Source organism: Kogia breviceps, chromosome 2, assembly GCF_026419965.1.
Source record: "Kogia breviceps isolate mKogBre1 chromosome 2, mKogBre1 haplotype 1, whole genome shotgun sequence".
Classification (NCBI taxonomy): Eukaryota; Metazoa; Chordata; class Mammalia; order Artiodactyla; family Physeteridae; genus Kogia; species Kogia breviceps.
In genome coordinates this window covers 137,709,088-137,728,060 of record NC_081311.1, presented here as the reverse complement: position 1 = coordinate 137,728,060, position 18,973 = coordinate 137,709,088, and the positions used below count along the sequence as shown (strand labels likewise).

Here is an 18,973-nt window from a genome sequence, read left to right as displayed (position 1 = left end):
GATAGGTTCATTTGTATCATATTTTAGATTCCACATATAAGTGATACCATATGGTATTTGTCTTTCTCTTTCTGACTTCGCTTATGATCATCTCTAGTTGCATCCATGTTGCTGCAAATGGCATTATTTCATTCTTTTTTACGGCTGAGTAGTATTCCATTGTATATATGTACCACATCTTCTTTATCCATTCATCTGTCAATGAATATTTAGGTTGTTACCATGTCTTGGCTATTGTGAATAATGCTGCTATGAACATAGGGGTGTGTGTATCTTTTTGGATTAGAGTTTTGTCCAGATATGTGCCCAGGAGTGGGGTTGCTACATCGTATGGTAGCTCTATTTTTAGTTTTCTGAGGATCCCCATACTGTTCTCCATAGTGTCTGTACCAACTTACATTCCCACCAGCAGTGCAAGAGGGTTCCCTTTTCTCCACACCCTCTCCAGCATTTTTTATTTGTAGACTTTTTGATGATGGACATTCTGACTGGTGTGAGGTGTAACCTCATTGTATTAGTTTTGATTTGCATTTCTCTAATAATTACTGATGATGAGCAGCAGACAGCAATTTTATAAGCATTGGTAATTAATGATTAAAGAGCCTTATTTCTCGAGGCTGCACGACTAAGGCAACATTCCCCAAAGTCAGGTAAAGCCAGGACTGAAATGATATAAAAACTAGCTGAGAGTATTAAACTTACTCCCCCTACTGAAACTGTCAGTTCAAGAAGGTCCATGTAGCAGCTGTCTCCTGTTCAGTCTGAAACAATGGTTCTGCAAGTGTGGTCCCCAGATGGACAGTGTCAGCTTCACCTGGAAACTTGATAAAAGTGTGAATTCTGGGGCCCCGTCCCAGGCCTAAAGAATCAGAATGTCGGGGGAATGGGGCACAGGAATCCATGTGTTAACACTCTCTCCACGTGTTCTGATGCTGAAGTTTGGGAACCCCCTTTCTAAAGGAAAGGGAGGTTCACACTTTGTGGAGCACTAGGGTAGAACAGAGGTTCTCAAACTCTGCCGAAACTTTGAATCACCTGAGGAGGTCAGAAACTCTCCAGGTGGTGAGGAATCCTTACCAAAGCACACCCAGGCTGGCGGTGGAGGGGAATCCTTATGATCGATGCTGGACAACTGCATCTTCAACTCCTCCATAGGATGTGGGCCACACCTGCTGGTGTGTCAGGAGGGATGGGGAAGTGGGGGCTTTCAGGAATCAGTACAGACACTTGAGTGAGAGCAGTGGTGTTACACTATCATGCTACAGTCCTGATAACGGATACATTTTCCTTTGAAGCGGAGTTCTCAAAGTGAGGGTACTGAACTTCTGGGATTCCTTGAAACCGTTTTAAGGGGTCCTGAATGTCAAAACTTTTCATAACAATACTAAGGTGTTACTTGGCCTTTTCCATTGTGTTGACATTGGTGTAAAAGCCATTGTGGTTAAAGCTACTGATGTTGGCACAAATCAAGGCAGGAACATCAAACCGTAGTAAGTAGCCATCATCTTCAAAGCACTCATTCCATTGCTCAGTAAATAAATAAAATTTTAAGAAATAAGTGGAACTGGCTCAAGTCCCCACTTGAGAACACATCTTTTTAGTATTCTGTGTAATGAGATGGGAAGCATTTTTTCAGTACTGAAGCATGATGGTTGTCTCCAGGAAAAGCACTGGTGAGTTGTTTGAGTTGTGAGCCGAACTAGCCATATTTTTTTTCATGGAATATCACTTTTACTTGGAAGAACAACTGACAAACATTGGCTATTCAGACTAGGGATTTGGCAGACTTGTTTTTCAAAATGAACCAAGTAAGCTTGACACTTAAAGGAAAACAACTGACAATATTTGTTGTCAATAAGAAATTTCAGATTTCAAGCAAAAACAGGATTTTAGAAAACTTATATCTGCAACAGTAAGCTTGACAGAAACACCCCCTGCCCGACCCCAAGTACTTAAAGGCATTTCTGATGAGATTGGTGATGGGTAATATTAATAAATATGATTTATTGATATTGTTTAATATGTCAACATTTGGAAGGTTTGCATAGCTCAGTGATGCTAAAACATCATACACAGGTAACAGATCCATTCAGTGGTAAAATAGACCACTGTTTACTATAACAGAGTTATGAAAAGTTGAATGTGATGGTTTCACATTCTACATTGCAACTAAGCTTTAAGAAAAATACCACTTGGCAGTCAGCCTCGCAGTGGTCCCCATGGCAGAGAGTGCAGTTGAGAGGAAGATCGGGCCTTCTTCCCTGGGCCCTCCAGGTCCTCCCGCCTCGGGGCCAGCAGGGGAGCTGAGGGGCCCGGGGACAGGCTCAGGGCTGTGTCCCCCAACGTCCTCTCAACGGCCACCCACTGGCTGGGCCTGGGCCTTGAAGCAGCAGCGAACCTCCCTCCCCCGTCCCACCTCTGCAACATAATGACGGCGACTGTCTGCACGGTTCGCAGTCCACGGAGGCCTCAGCCACTGGAGTATATATGGACGCTGCCATTAAGGGTAACCAAATAGTCGCTGAGGAGAAGTTTCTTTTTGTAGAAGCATTCAGCTAGCAAATAAGGAAGGCATGATAGAATATCATCATTTTGCAGCCCCTGATGAATGAATGGATCTTGACAATGCTCACCATTGGCATTATGAAAAGACGTGCTCCTGAATAAAGAGTAACCTGCATCTGAAAAAAAAAAAAGAAAACACCACTTGGCAAGTTTCGGCATAGTAACAAATGATATCCACAAGTATCTGGAAAGGCTATTAAGATACTCTTCCCTTTTCCAAATACCTATTTGTGAAAGACTGGATTTTCTTTATATACTTTAAGGAAAACAGAGCAATAGAGTGAACGAGAGTGAATGCAGATGCAGGTATAAGAATCTGGCCATCTTCTATTATGCAAAACATTAAAGTTTTGCAAAAATGGAAAAAGTAGTGCCACTCTTCTCAAATTTTTGTTTTAGGAAACTATGGTTATTTATTTTTCATGAAGATTTTATTAGCACGCAGTGGGTTTATTTCTATAATGTTTAATGAATCGGTAAATGAATACTTTAGAAATAACTTTATTTTCTAAGACGGTCAGTACCATATAACCTACATAAACATGTTTTATGTTTTAAAATATATTTAGTACTTTAACATTACTAAAAATATTTTTTATTGAAATATAGTTGATTTACAACTTTGTGTTAATTTCTGCTATATAGCAGTGATCCATTCTTCTTTTTTAATATTCTTTTTCCATTATGGTTTATCATAGGATACTAAATATAATAGTTCCCTGTGCTATACAGTGGGACCTTGTTGTTTCTCCATTTATAGCTATAATAACTTTAACCCCAGCCTCCCACTCCATCCTTCCCCCAACTCGCTCCACCTTGGCAACCACAAGTCTGTTCTCCATGTCCATAGGTTTGTTTCTGTTTTGCAGATAGGTTCATTTGTGTCATATTTTAGATTCCATGTAAATGATATCATATGGTATTTGTCTTTCTCCTTCTGATTTACTTCACTTAGTACAATAATCTCTAGGTCCATCCATGTTGCTGCAAATGGCATTATGTCGTTCTTTTTTATGGCTGAGTCAGTATTTCATCGTATATATGTACCACATCTTCTTTATCCATTCCATTGATGGACATTTAGGTTGTTTCCATGTCTTGGCTGTTGTGAATAGTGCTATGAACATATAGGGGTGCATGTATCTTTTGGGATTAGTTTTGTCTGGATATATGCCCAGGAGTAAGACTGCTGGATCATATGGTAACTCTAGTTTTAGTTTTCTGAGGAACCTCCATAGTGGCTGCACCAACTTACATTCCCACCAGCAGTGTAGGAGGGTTCCCTCTTCTCCACACCCTCTCCAGCATTTGTTATTTTTAGACTTTTTAATGATGGCCATTCTGACCGGTGTGAGGTGGTGCCTCATTGTAGGGGTTTTTTTTGCGTTATGTGGGCCTCTCACTGTTGTGGCCTCTCCCGTTGCAGAGCACAGGCTCAGCGGCCATGGCTCACGGGCCCAGTCACTCCATGGCATGTGGGATCTTCCCAGACCAGGGCACGAACCCATATCCCCTGCATCGGCAGGCGGACTCTCAACCACTGCGCCACCAGGGAAGCCCCTCATTGTAGTTTTGATTTGCATCTCTCTAATAATTAGCGATTGATCATCTTTTCATGTGCTGGTTGGCAATCTGTATGTCTTCTTTGGAGAAATGTCTGTTTAGGTCTTCTGCCTACTTTTTTGATTGGGTTGTTTGTTTCTTTGTTGTTAGAGTTGTATGAGCTGTTTGTATATTTTGGAAATTAAGCCCTTATCGGTGGCATTGTTTGTTTGCAAATATTTTCTCCCATTCTGTAGATTATCTTTTCGTTTTGTTTATGGTTTCCTTTGCTGTGCAAAAGCTTGTTAGTTTTTGGTTCTGTGCCCTTTGTTTATAAAAATAATTTTTTTTAACATCTCTAAGTTGGTACAATAAATGTAACCCACAGAGACATTTGTTTATAAAAATAATTTTTTTAACATCTCTAAGTTGTTACAATAAATGTAACCCACAGAGACATAACTGGAGTTCTTGATAAAGTTTGAGAACTGCTGCGTTAAGGGTTTCTGGTCACTTTTCTCTAGATTTTAGTATCATTTGCATGTTGCCCTCGTGAGCATTTTGCAAGCCGCAAAGAGGCAAAGACTTGGCCTTAAGAGAGAGCTAGCAAGATAGTTGGAGGAGGGAGGACTGAGTGCCTTGAAGCAAAGCCAAACCCCCTGGCCTGTGCCTCTTTGCCAGGAAACAGAACATAGGATGGGACGTGGGCCCCCTATGCTGTGTACCCACATAATCACTGGTTTGACTGACTACACATTCTCACTTCTATTACTCTTCACTGGAAGGATTTTAATGTTTTTATTTCTAGCCATTTTAACCTCCTGCTATTCACATTGACAAATTTCTGATGTAGCTTTCAAATGCACTGATGTGCTTCACACTTGCTAGTCTGACCTCTTTGTCAACGGCAGCAGCAATAGCTTGACCTCAGATGTTTGTCAGTTGTCTACACAGATTGTCTCTTCCCGCATCAGTGGGCTGAGTAAATGACATTCTTAGCAATAGCGACAAGGAGAGAAGGGAAGGTTTAGGAGGATAGGTCTAGAAGGAGAAAATTGGTGGGGTGGTAAGCATTACAGTATCAGTATGACTGCTTTGTTCACAGTGATAAAGAAGGAAGAGCTTCTGACCTTTCTGCCCCTGGCAATGCAAGCAATGGAAATTGGAAATGGTATTTTACCGAATATCTTATCTGTCAAGTGAAACTAGAGACATCGTTAGACAGACACAAAGTTTGTTAATATTCCTACTCTTTAGGCTGTGGATTTTCTTAAGCATAACTGCTCACACTGAGTGTTATTTTAAGGATAATTATTTTAAAATATTCAAGTTTTATGTTCTGATTAGCTGCTTATTTTAAAGGAGAATGCTGGGGTTGGCAAAGGGCTGGTTTCTGTACATTTTTTTGGAGCAATGCTAAGCAGCTTCACTGTGATGATTTTGGAAAGGGCTTCGTACCCTGGGAAACTAATTGTTTTGACAATAATTTAGCAGGCATTAGGCCAAGAAAAGGTTTGTATGGCCCTTTGGTAATTAATTGCTCATTCCCAGGCATTCAAACTTTCTTCACCCCACTCGTGGTACTTACATAATGTCCAGTTGTGATTTCTGTACTACAGAGTGAAGAGGCATCTTAGAATGGTGATCTGAGTATACTCCATGTGCGTGTGTAGGAGAGGGAGGTCAAAAAGAGGAGAATAGGCTGTGAATTAGGGCCAGCGAAAGCTTCGATGGGCAATGGCTTATTTGCAATTTCTTTGGATTTTGCAATGATAAAGTATTTGGCACTCTATAACTTGGTAATAAATAATACATCCTAGATTATTATAAATTGGTTATGGAAAAACTTGTTATGGTACCTTTCCGTGTAAAAATTACATATATTTAAACAACAGTTGTCTGTCATGAGCTGTTCCACTACTTGGTGACCACTTTTTTTTTTTTTTTTTTTTTGGCCAGTTTGACAAAGGAAGTGATTTTGATAAAAACCAAATTACCCTTGCGTGTGACCTGTTAGATCTCTTCTGCTCACTTTCATAATATTCTTTTAAAAGTAAAGCATACTGGGCTTCCCTGGTGGCGCAGTGGTTGAGAATCCGCCTGCCGATGCAGGGGACACGGGTTCGTGGCCCGGTCCGGGAAGATCCCACATGCCGCGGAGCGGCTGGGCCCGTGAGCCATGGCCGCTGAGCCTGCGCGTCCGGAGCCTGTGCTCCGCAACGGGAGAGGCCACGACAGTGAGAGGCCCGCGTACTGAAAAAAAAAAAAAAAAAAAAAAGTAAAGCATACTTAAAAGCATTTTACTTAGTTGTGGAGATTGTGTATGTACCTTGCACGCAGTCCTGTGGTGGTTTCACGGGTCACAAATCCCTTCTGTACTGGATGTCCAGATTTCTCAGGGTGATTAGCGCCCAGTAGTCACTGAAGAACGTGATTCTTAGGATGTCTCCTAGAAGAGATGAGACACCTGGCCCCATGAAGACGGTGCTTGGATCTGCCCTCACACGAACAAGTCTGTAAAAAAAAAAAAAACAGTAGCAACCAACCGGCACTGAGCGTTTCTTTTTCCCTTTTCAGGCTTCTGGCTGTGATGGGTCGGAGATTCCCGACGAAGTGAAGCTGATTGGGTTTGCTCAGTTGAGTGTCAGCTGATGTCTGTCCCTTGACGTCGCCCTGATCTGCCATGCCTCCCCCTCGCTGTGCCCTCCCCCCAACCTTTCCCTCCCCTGCCACTTCCTCCCACCCCCTAGCAAAATCAGAGGATTGTGAAGAGGCCGGCTTCAACGTAACGGGATAAAAAAAAAATTTTTTTTAAACTTAACAACACTGAGTTCTGCTTTATTCTCTAGCAACCCACAGTATGAGAACAAGCAAACACCACAGCTGCACGACTGTTGCTCATTTTTCCAAAAGCTATTTAATATCCTCAGCAATCAATTCGGATCTCCCTTACGTGAAAAGAATCTGAAACACACTCAGGTGGTCCTATTTATTGGCAACGAAAGGAATTTTTTCTATCAGAAGCCTATTTCTTCTCTCATTATTGTCCTTCCTTTCTGTTATAATACTTTATTGTACATCTGACAATACTGCCTCTTCTGTTGTATTTAGAAATTAATATAAAATTAAGATTTATTAGCCGAACTTGAATTCTAGTTTTAAAACTGTGAATTTTATTTTTCATATATTTATGCATTACACACCTTAGCTATAAGAAAGAAAAAATGTTTTTGATTATATATGCTTCTTGCAGTTACTCTCTTGTTATTTAAACAAAAAGTTTCAGGTCTATCTTTGGAGTATTTATAACTTGTGATTTTTTTGAAATGACTGAATTAGGAACTAGGATGCTTACTCTTTTGGTTTGCCTGAAAACCAGTCCACAAGCTGACTGTCTCTTGGGAGAGGGAGGTGCCTTGCAAAAACAAAAAAACTCACATTCAGAATGTGCCTGAGGCTGCTTTACTCTGGAATAGTCTCAGATCTAAAATTTCCTCTACATAAAGTGGCATATGTAAGTTTTGCTTCACTGGAACGTTTAGGATGCTCTATAAAACGTTGCCATTCTATTAGATTGCTAATTATGTACCCACCTCTGATTTGACATCTCCTGAAATGATAGGATCTGTCGTTCCAAAGGTGATAAACTTGAAAATACCAGAATCTGTGTTTTACTTGAAATTCTGCAGAATACCCAGATGGAGTGAAAAATAATAGAAAGGGTTTTGTGCAATGACTCAAAGGTAAAACGCTGTTAAGTTTCAAGAATAAATACTTTCAACCCAAATAGCCCTCTGCTTGACTATACAGTATGGAATAGTAAACCTTAGGATTTTCAAAATTGGAGTCTAAACTTTCAGGGAGGTGGCTCCCAGATGGTAGCATTTGCTCTTTCCTAGCTAACCCTAGATATGGCAGCTCTTTAATGTACTTTAAAAAGCAAATATATATTACTAAGGACAAAAAAGTTATTTATAATTGCCTTGTCATAATTGTTAAGGTGTTCTAGAGCCATTTGCATACAATTTAATGTAATTTCATTCCATTCTATTGTTTACACAACAATTACTCAAAGATGACTGCAAAGGTAAAAGGAAAATAAAAGTGTATTATTGCACAAAGAGGTAGTGTCACATTGTTTCATTCCTCCTCTAGGTAGTGTCTGCATTGCTGCAGTGACATTTAGGGCTTTCATAAAATGCCTAGTGAGAATTAACTGGTGAAAAGTGCCCCGGAGGAAGACTAAGGCATCCATCAGGCATCCGTCCAGTCACAGAAAATCAGGTGTGACAATTGCCTGATGAAAGAATGAAAGACATTCACACTCCATGTAGACAGTCTGTCTTTAAATCAAAATGCTAAGGCAGGAGTGGTTATAGGACTTGTCCAGGGCCTTTCAGAGCTTCCTGCAGAGCTGGCCTCCTAAGGTGCTGGCTTCCTGACATCCACTGCACAACTTGTGGCCAAAAACAGTATAAGAAAAGACCCTCATATTCTTCTCAGAGTAAAACCTACATGAGGAACTGTAGCACTCTGTTTTGCAATATAGTAAAGAATAAGGCTATATTTTCTTTATGCCCATATTCCCATATCTTTCCTAACGGTATCTGAGGGAGCTTACATATATTTATATACCAATATAAAGACTTTCGAATACATAAAGAAATTAGGATGAAGGGTCAGTAAGATTTGGCTAACAAGATGAATGCAAGTATAAAGTTAGGACACAGAAGTTCATGATGAGGTCCTGCATTATTGCTAGAGCAGCACACAGATTGGGATCAGAGCTTCCAACACAGCAACAGTGAAGAGGAATTTTTTTTTTTTTTTTTCTCAAGGAGAAACACGATTTTTCCTAGTACTAAAGCCTGAGATGAAATTATTCTTGGAAGTTCGAGTTATGTATTCAGAAACTTAAAAACTCTCAAAGCATTGATACATATATCGCAAGTTTTGAACACTTACCCTTTCTAGTACTTTCTGCGGGGGCCCAGATGTGTAGGGTATATGAAAGGAAATGCTGGTCAGCCAGGAGCTGAGAGTGTGATCCAAGCAGTTGCTCTCACTTGTGGTCTAGAAAGATATAACACATTTAAAACTGAGTGGAATGAGTGGGCTACGTTTCCTTTAAGCAATCCTCTGTGACTGTTTCTCCTAATCAGGCTTTTGATTAAACCTGACACGTAGTGATTGTGCTCACTGGCAAAGACCTAAACTTTGCTAAACACAGATATTTGGCATTATTTATTTGGACAGCTTCACATGCTTTGACAAACAGGAGGGTTTACACTTCTTCGTAAAATCAAGGCACTCACATCACATACCTAAATATATACAAAAACTGTCCCACATCCCATTTGTCTCTACTGTGGTCAACTTGCAAAGATCTAAAATAGAAGGAAGTTATCATTATCTCATTTTAACTTCAATATATTGTTCTTATATGAACAAAATGGTTTTCTGTATATAAGACAACTTTTAGAGACACCTATAAATCGTGTGTGATGAAAACTTAATTTCTTTTTCCAAATAATTAGCCTTGTAAAGTTATAAATTTCCCTATGTGTTATTACATATATGCTGGTAAATATGGTATATCTTCATGCCTCTTCTTCATGTGGGAGTAAGGTGAAGTAGCAGTCTTTAGGGGAAAAGCCAAGAATTCTCTCAAAAAAAACCAAATCTAGTCCCATATAGAATCCTAGCATGGGAAATTTTTATATCAGGATTTTCACTCATCTCAACAGTGCACCTGTGGTCTGTTTTGTGTTGAGCAATATACCTTCCTGGTGAACCCTCCAAGTTAAATTGGTAAGCAGAATCTACAGTTAATTAAATTACAGAGATGGTTAACATGAGCCAATTAACATTGGAGGACTTCTGCCCAAAGTTAGGATTTGCATTTGATAGTAAATGATCTTAGGTCTTCTTTTGCCTTAGAGGTGTATTTGATAAGAGAAGCTGTTGCTTAATGAGGCCCATTGAGTTTGTGACAGTAAAATCATATGATCAGTTTAAAATATTTATCCATTCATATAGCAGAGAGCATGCTTCTAGCTCATCCAAAAGTGGCTTTAGCCAATTATGATACAATTAAAGGAACTCAAATATATCCCCATTTTTCTGCTGCACACATTTATTGTGTAATTTGTTACAAAATCCTAGCCCATTTCATACTCTCACCAGGACATTAAGGGGCAGGTTGGGTTTAAGTATAAGTGGTGTGCCAGGGTGGGTGGTACTAGAACATACCCTCAGGGCCAGAATGTCCCAACCTAGAACTATGTAATGCTTTCTAGGGTTCTAAGTTTCAAGAGGTCTATTACTAGGCCAAATAGGCATAAACAAATGGTTTTCAAGTGACAATTTCCATTGTATATTGGCATGAACTAAAATTTCAAGTAATGAGCTTTGATCATACGAGTGTTTCCTTTAAGCTGATGCAGTACTTCCTAGAGTTAGCTGCTTAGGATGTGCACTACCAAGAATGAGTAAAATGTTTAATGCATATAAAGAGTGGAGACTGTAAGGGCATATTTTTAAAATATGATTAAGTGACTGACTCCCTCAGGGTCCCTAGACACAATATCAACACCCAGAAACACCACATGAAAGGAGCTGGCACTCCACTGGAATAGACATGCCATAAAAAATAGTCAAAAGTACCTGTTTCCAGAAGGTCCCAGTGGTTGCCTTGGTGCTATTTTGCCACAGAGAAAAAGCATGGTCCAATAACAGTGATGTTTCTTTACCTGTCTTCTTATACCTTGCTCAGCAAACCTAGTCATGACTGGTTTGGGGACCTAAAAGAAGGAGAAAAATTTGCACTGTTAGCTTACCAGCTACTGTGCATCTATGTCAAACCAACGGATGCTAAGAAAGGTACATAAAACTTCCCCACATGAATCGTAGCATACAAAATGAGCATCATTGGCTGAAAAGGTTTGTTGAACCTGTATAATGCAGCTTATAACTCAAAGGGCAAGGAATATTATCAAAAATTACCATCTTATGCTATTCTTTGAATTTGCTACAGAATGAAGAAAGGTAATAGAATGATGATTCCTATAGTGTATTTATCCCTCATGTAGAATACTGGCTTGAGAAACCAAGATTTGTAATTTATCACAGAAGAAACTTATTGTTTAGGTAGAATGTTCAGTAAACTAATGAGTCTATAATCTGGAAGAAGTAGGATAGTGCCCTTTAAAAAATGGTATAGAGGGCTTCCTTGGTGGTGCAGTGGTTAAGAATCTGCCTGCCAATGCAGGGGACATGGGTTTGATCCCTGGTCCAGGAAGATCCCACATGCCGCGGAGCAACTGGGCCCATGCACCACAACTACTAAGCCTGCACTCTAGAGCCCGGGAGCCACAACTACTGAGCCTGCGTGCCACAACTGCTGAAGCCTGTGTGCCTAGAGCCTGTGCTCTGCAACAAGAGAAGCCACCGCAATGAGAAGCCTGTCACCGCAACTAGAGAAAGCCCATGTGCAGCAGTGAAGACCCAATGCAGCCAAAAATAAAAAACGAAAAAAAAATGGTATAGACAACACTCCAGTCCAACCTCCACCCAGATGGACAATTTGGTATTGAACGATTCTGGCAGCAGCACTTAGATGTGTAAAGTAACATTACGTTCAAATTTAGCATGTGCTCAGAGTGAGATTGAGTACATTCAGGTAGATTTTTCACATATATAAGTAGTTTTCTTCTCTCTGCAAACTCTATGGGATTCTGAAGAAAGAAAGAAAGATGTGAATTAAGAGGAGGAGATCAAGATGGCAGAGTAAGAGGATGTGGAGCTCACCTACCCCCCCGTGAACACATCAGAAATACCTCTACATGTGGAGCAATTCTCACTAGAAACAAACTGGAGACTGGCAGAATGACTTATACAACCAAAGCTGTAAGAAAGATCCACACAGTCAGGCAGGAAGAGAGGAGAAGCAATCAGGTCAGGACCTGTGCCCCTGGGAGTGGACACAGAAGAGGGAGGGGGATTACACAGCCTCAGAGATCATCCCTGGGGAGTGAGGGGTCTGAACCACATATCGGGCACCCCATCCCTGGGGTCCAACACTGGGAGGAAAGGTCCCCTTAGCAAGTTTGAAGGCCAAGGAGACTGACAGGAGGGCTGCCAGAAACCTAGAGTACTCTTATGAAATGTGCACGCATGCTTACTCCCTCAACAAGGCAGTGAAAGCAGATTGAAATGACCCAGGACTTTGGCTGGTTTTCTGCAACTGCCCCATTGCAGGCCCAAGGCCAAGCTGAGCACCCACCGTGGCCCCTCTTCCTCTGCAGAGCAGCTCCACACTAGGGCAAAGGCTGCAGTAGCTAAGTGCTTAGCTGTCAGGGACACAGTCTGCTCAGACCTGGCAAGGCATCCATCCTGGTGTTCACAGGGGTGAAAGATCAGTGCTCTGACTGGTGCCAGGACCACCCCAGCACACACTATGGCCCCTCTTGCTCCACAGCACAGCTCCCCACTAAGGCAAAGGCTGCCGCTGCTGAGCAGAGTCTGCAGTTGTGGAGGATGGAACCAGCTTGGACCCAGCACTGTATCTGAACAGGGTGAGGATGGCCATCACTGGCACTTGCAGAAGCAGCAGATTGGGAGTGATCTGGAGCTTTGACTGGTGTGCATGGAACACCCCAGCTCACACCCTGGCCTGCACGGGACACCTACTCCAGCAATGCTCCCCTGTGGGGCAAAGGTGCCCATGCTGGGAGGGAATAGAGCACACACTTAGAGGGAACAGAACCTGACCCTCAGGGCTTCTGCTCCAGCAACTTTGAACCCGCCCCCTCCCTCCATAGGATGATGTGGGCCACTGGGAAGAGGAGAAACCCCCTGTCACACCTGGCTCTAGCTCTAGCCCTCCCCCATCTCTGCCATCTCCAAGCTCCACTTCCTAGCAAGGTGATAGCTGCCAGCACACCTGGAAGAGGACTGTGACTCATGCTGATTTCAGATCCAGCTCACCCACAAAAGCCACTGGGCACATGCATACTGCATAAGGATGCTCCCACACAAGGACACCCGTCAGGGCCAGGATAGGTAACTGTTTCATCTAATTTCACAGAGACAGAGAAAGATAAGCAAAATGAGAAGACAGAGGAGTTTGTTTCAAATAAAAGAACAAGAAAGAAAAAAATCCTGAAAATAAATGAATGGAACAGAGATTGGGGCTTCCCTCGTGGTGCACTGGTTAAGAATCCACTGGCCAACACAGGGGACATGAGTTCAAGCCCTGATCTGGGAAGATCCCACATGCCATGGAGCAGCTAAGCCCATGTGCCACAACTACTGAGCCTGCGCTCTAGAGCCGGCAAGCCAAAACTGCTGAGCCCGCATGCCTAGAGCCCATGCTCCACAATAAGCCACCACAATGAGAAGCCCACGCACTGCAACAAAGAGTAGCCCCCACTCACCACAACTGGAGAAAGCCCGCACACAGCAACGAAGACCCACTGCAGCCAAAAATAATTTTTTTTAATGAATGAAACAGATAAATGATTTACCAGATAGAGTTCAAAGCATTAATAATAAGATGCTAACTGAACTAGGGAAAAGAATAGATGAACACAGTGTGAATTATAACAAGGAACTAGAAAATAAAAAAGAACCAATCAGAACTGAAGTATATGATAACTGAAGTGAAAAACACACTAGAAGGAATTAACAGCAAACCAATGATACAGAAGAACATATGAGTGATCTGGAAGATAAAATAATGGAAATCACCCAATCAGGATTGCAAAAAGAAAACAAATTCTAAAAATGAAATCAGTTTAAGGAAACTCTGGGACAACATCCTGTGTACCAACATTTGCATTATAGGGGTCCCAGAAGGAGAAGAGAGAAAAAGGAGTTGAAAATCTATTCAGTGAAATTATGGCTGAAAAGTTCCTGAATCTGAAGAAGGAAGTACATCCAGGTACAGGAAGCACAGAGAGTCCCAAACAAGATGAATCTAAATAGATCCACACCTAGGCATCAAAATTAAAATGGCAAAAGTTAAAGAGAGAATTCTTAAGACAGCAAGAGAAAAGCAAAGAGTCACATACAAGGGAACCCCCATAAGTCTATGAGATGATTTTTCTGCAGAAACATTGCAGGCCAGATGGGAATGGCATGACATGTTTAAAGTGTGGAAAGGGAAAAACCAACAACCTAGGATAATCTCCTCAGCAAGATTATCATTCAGAATTGAAGGAGAGATAGAGCTCATCAGTACTACACCAACCCTAAAAGAAATTTTGAAGGGTCTTCTCTAAGTAGAAAAGAAAAGGCTATAACAAGAAGTTAGAATCTATAGGAAAGGAAAAATCCCACTAGTAAAGGCAAGCACATAGTAACAGCTGTGGATCAACCACTTTAATAAGCTAGTACAAAGACTGAAAAACAAAGAATTGTAAAATCAACTATAACCACAACAAACAGTTAAAACATAAAGATATGAAATATGACATCCAAAACAAAATGCAGGGGAGGGGAGTAAAAAACATCTTTTAGAAAGTATTTGAAATTAAATGACTACCAGTTTAAAACAAATAGATAAAGGTATAGGTCAACATGTATGAATTACATAATAATCACAAATCAAAAACTTACAATAGATACACAAAATTTAAAGAGAAACAAACACAAGGATACCATTAAAGAAAATCATCAAACCACAAGGGAAGAAACAGAAAAAGAAAAGAACAGAGAAGAACTATAAAACAACCAGGAAACAATTAACAAAATGGCAATAAGTGTATATGTATCAATAATCATTTTAATACAGCCACTATGGAGAACAGTATGGAGATTCCTTAAAAAACTAAACATAGAACTACCATATGACCCAGAAATCCCACTACTGGGCATATATGCAGAGAAAACGATAATTCAAAAGGACACATGCACCCCAATGTTCACTGCAGCTCTACTTACAATAGCCAGGATACAGAAGCAACCTAAATGGCCATCGACAGATGAATGGTAAAGATGATGTGGCACATATATACAATGGAATATTAGCCATAAAAAGGAAAAAAACTGGGTCATTTGTAGAGACATGGATGAACATAGAGACTGTCAGACCGAGTGAAGTAACTCAGAAAGAGAAAAACAAATATTGTATATTAACGCGTATATGTGGAATCTGAAAAAATTGGTATAGATGATTTTATTTACAAAGCAGAAACAGAGACACAGACATAGAGAACAAACGTATGGATACCAAGGGGGAAAGTGGGGAAGGGTGGGATTAATTGGGAGATTGGGATTGTCATATATACACTAATATGTATAAAATAGATAACTAAGAAGAACCTGTTGTATAAAAAATAAAATTCAAAAATAAAATTTTAAAAATGAGGAAAAAAGACATAGAATGGCTGACCCAATTAAAAGACAAAATACATGTATATGCTGCTTACCAGAGACTCACTTCAGAACTAAAGGCACACACAGACTGAAAGTGAGGAGATGGAAAAATATATTTCATGCAAATGGAAATGACAAGAAAGCTGTGGTAGCAATACTCATATCAGATAAAGTAGACTTTGCAACAGAGTCTACAACAAAAGACAAAGAGCATTATATAATAATAAAGGGATCAATACAAGAAGGGGATGAAACATTTGTTAACATATATGCACCTACTATAGGAGTACCTAAATATGTAAAGCAAATATTAACAGACATAAAGGGAGAAATTGACAATAATACAATAATTGTAGAGATTTTTAATACCCCACTTACATCAATGGGTAGATCAACCAAACAAAAGCAATATGGAAACAGTAGTTTATTTATTTATTTATTTATTTTTTGCGGTATGCAGGCCTCTCACTGTTGTGGCCTCTAGACGCACAGGCCCAGTCCAGTGGCCATGGCTCACAGCAGCCCAGCCGCTCCACGGTATGTGGGATCTTCCCGGACAAGGGCCCAAACCCGTGTCCCCTGCATCGGCAGGTGGATTCTCAACCACTGTGCCACCAGGGAAGCCCGGAAACAGTAGTTTAAAATGACACATTAGACTAGTTGGACTCAGTAGATATTTATAGGACATTATATCCAAAAACAGCAGAATACACATTCTTTTCAAGTGCATTTGGAATGTTCTTCAGGACATATCACATCCTATGCTACAAAACCAGTCTCAATAAATTTAAGACGATAGAAATTCTATCAAACAGTTTTTTCCTGACCACAGTGGTATGAAACTAAAAATCAATTACAGGAAGAAAAATGGGGAAAACACAAACACATCAAGACTAAACAACATGCTACTAAAATAGATAACTAATAAGGACCTACTGTATAGCACAGGGAACTCTACTCAATACTCTGTAATGGCCTATATGGGAAAAGAATCTAAAAAAGAGTGGATGTATATATATGTATAACTGATTCACTTTGCTATACACTTGAAACTAACACAACATTGTAAATCAACTATACTTCAAAAACAAACAAACAAACAAACACGAGTGGGTAAATAAAGAAATCAAAGAGGAAATGAGAAAATACCTCAAGACAAATGAAAGTAAAAGCACAATTTTCCAAAGTCTATGGGGTGCAGCAAAAGCAGTTCTAAGAGGGAAGTTTATAGTGATAACAGGCCTACTTCAAGAAACAAGAAAAATTAGAAATAAACAACCTAACATCTAAAATAATTTGTAAAAGAACAAAACCCCAAGTCACCAGAAAGAAAATAATAAATTTCAAAGAGAAACTAAATAATGTAGAGAAAAAAAGAAAAAAAGAAAAGATCTGTGAAACTAAGAGCTGTGTTTTTTGGGTATTTTTTTAAGACAAACAAAATTGATAAGGCTTATCAAGTAAAACAGAGAGGATCCAAGTAAATTAAGAAATAAAAGAGGAAAAATAGCAAATATCACAAAGATACCAAAAATAAAAAGTCATAAGAATACTACAAACAGCTATATGCCAAAAAATTGGATAACCTAGAAAAAAAGTGGGTAAATTTCTAGAACCATGCAATCTTCCAAGATTAAATCAGGAAGAAATAGACAATCTAAACAGATCTATCAATAGTTAATGAAATTGTAAGTTTAAAAAAACCTCCCAGCAAACACAAGTCCAGGATCAGATGGCTTCACAGGGGAATTGTACCAAACATTCAGAAAAGAATTAATACCAATCTTTCTCAAACTCTTCCAAACACATTTTATGAGACCAGCATTACTCTGATACCAAAACCAGATAAGAATACCACAAAAAAAGAAAATTACAGGTCAATATTCTTGATGAACATAGATGCAAAAGTCCTCAAAGAAATATTAAGCAAACTGAATTCAACAATACATTAAAAGGCTCATACACCATTATCAAGTTGGATTTATCCCAAGGATACAAGGAAGGCTCAACCTCCACAAAGCAGTCAATGTGACACACCACATTAACAAAGGATTAAAATCATATGATCATTTCAGTTGATTCAGAAAAAGAATTTGACCCAGTTCAACATCCATTTATGATAAAAACTCTCAACAAAGTGGGTATAGTGGGAATGTATCTCAACATAACAACGGCCATAAAAGACAAGCCTACAGGTAACATCATACTCAAGGTGGAAAGCTGAAAGCTTTTTCTCTAAGATCAGGAACAAGAAATGGATGTCTACTCGTCACTTTCATTCAATATAAGAGCACTTAGGCAGGAAAAAAAGAAATAAAAGCAACCAAACTGGAAAGTAAGTAAAACTGTCACTATTTGCAGATGATATGATACTATATATAAAAAACCCTAAAGTCACCACAATAAAACTATTAGAATAAATGAATTCAGTAAAGTTGCAGGATACAAGATTGACATATAGAAATCTGTTGTTTTTCTATACACTAATAATGAACTTTCAGAGAAAGCAAAAAAACAGTCCAGTTTGAAATCACATAAAAAAAAATAAAATACCTAGGAATAAACTTAACCAAGGAAGTGAAAGGCCTATGCTCTGAAAATTATAAAACATTAGTGACAGAAGTTGAAGATGGTACAAAGAAATGGAAAGATATTTTGTGTTCATTGATTGGAAGAATATTATTAAATGTTCATACTACCCAAAGCAATTTACAGATTTAATGCAATATCTATGAAAATGCCCAGGACATTTTCACAGAACTAGAAAAAATAATCCTAAAATTTATATGGAACCACAAAAGACCACAAATATCCAAAGAAATCTTGAGAAAAAGAATAAAACTGGAGGTATCACACGCTCAGACTTCAGACTACACTACAAAGCTACAGTAATTTAAACAGTATGGTATTGGCACAAAATCAGACACATAGATCAAGGGGATAGGACAGAGAGCCCAGAAATAAACCCACACACTTAACGTCAATTAATCTACAACAAAGGAAGTAAGAATATTAAATGGAGAAAAGACAGTGGTGCTGGGAAAACTGGACAGCTATGTGTAAAAGAATGAAATTACAACATTTTCTCACATCATATACAAAAATAAACTCAAAATGGATTAAAGACCTAAATGTAAGACCAAGAACCATAAAACTCCTAGAAAAAAACATAGAACAATCTTTGACATAAACAGTAATATTTTTTGGATCTCTTTTTAAGGTGAAGGAAACAAAAGCAAAAACAAACAAATGGGACCTTGTTAAACTTAAGAGCTTTTGCACAGCAAAAGAAACCATCAACAAAATAAAAAGACAACCTGCTGAGAGAAAAATTTCCAAATGACATGACTGACAAGGGGTTAATATCCAAACTATATATAAAGAGTCCATACAACTAAATATTAAAAAAAAAAAATTAAAAGTGGGCAAAAGACCGGAATCGACATTTTTCCAAAGAAGATATACAGATGGCCAACAGGTACATGTA

At 39.3% G+C, this 18,973-nt stretch overlaps 1 protein-coding gene and 1 long non-coding RNA gene across 6 annotated transcripts in view; one reads left to right on the top strand and one right to left on the bottom strand.

Annotated features, from left to right (window-relative positions):
• The window catches only part of STK39 (serine/threonine kinase 39), a 491,161-nt gene extending 482,935 nt beyond the window's left edge, over positions 1-8,226 (top strand). For 4 of the 5 annotated variants that reach the window (XM_067026251.1, XM_067026250.1, XM_067026249.1 and 1 more), the window contains one exon: positions 6,685-8,226. In XM_067026251.1, the coding sequence (XP_066882352.1) occupies positions 6,685-6,759 (75 nt within the window). In that variant the 3' untranslated portion in view covers positions 6,760-8,226. The remainder of the gene's footprint in view (positions 1-6,684) is intronic. The other variant, XM_067026248.1, reaches the window with a different exon arrangement.
• LOC131750909 (uncharacterized) overlaps positions 1,980-18,973 on the bottom strand; it is a 72,303-nt gene continuing 55,309 nt past the window's right edge. Inside the window, exons 3-6 of the long non-coding RNA XR_009334018.2 lie at positions 10,774-10,910; positions 9,073-9,180; positions 6,437-6,621; positions 1,980-2,681 (exon numbers count right to left, since the gene is read on the bottom strand). This is a non-coding gene — a long non-coding RNA (uncharacterized lncRNA). The remainder of the gene's footprint in view (positions 2,682-6,436; positions 6,622-9,072; positions 9,181-10,773; positions 10,911-18,973) is intronic.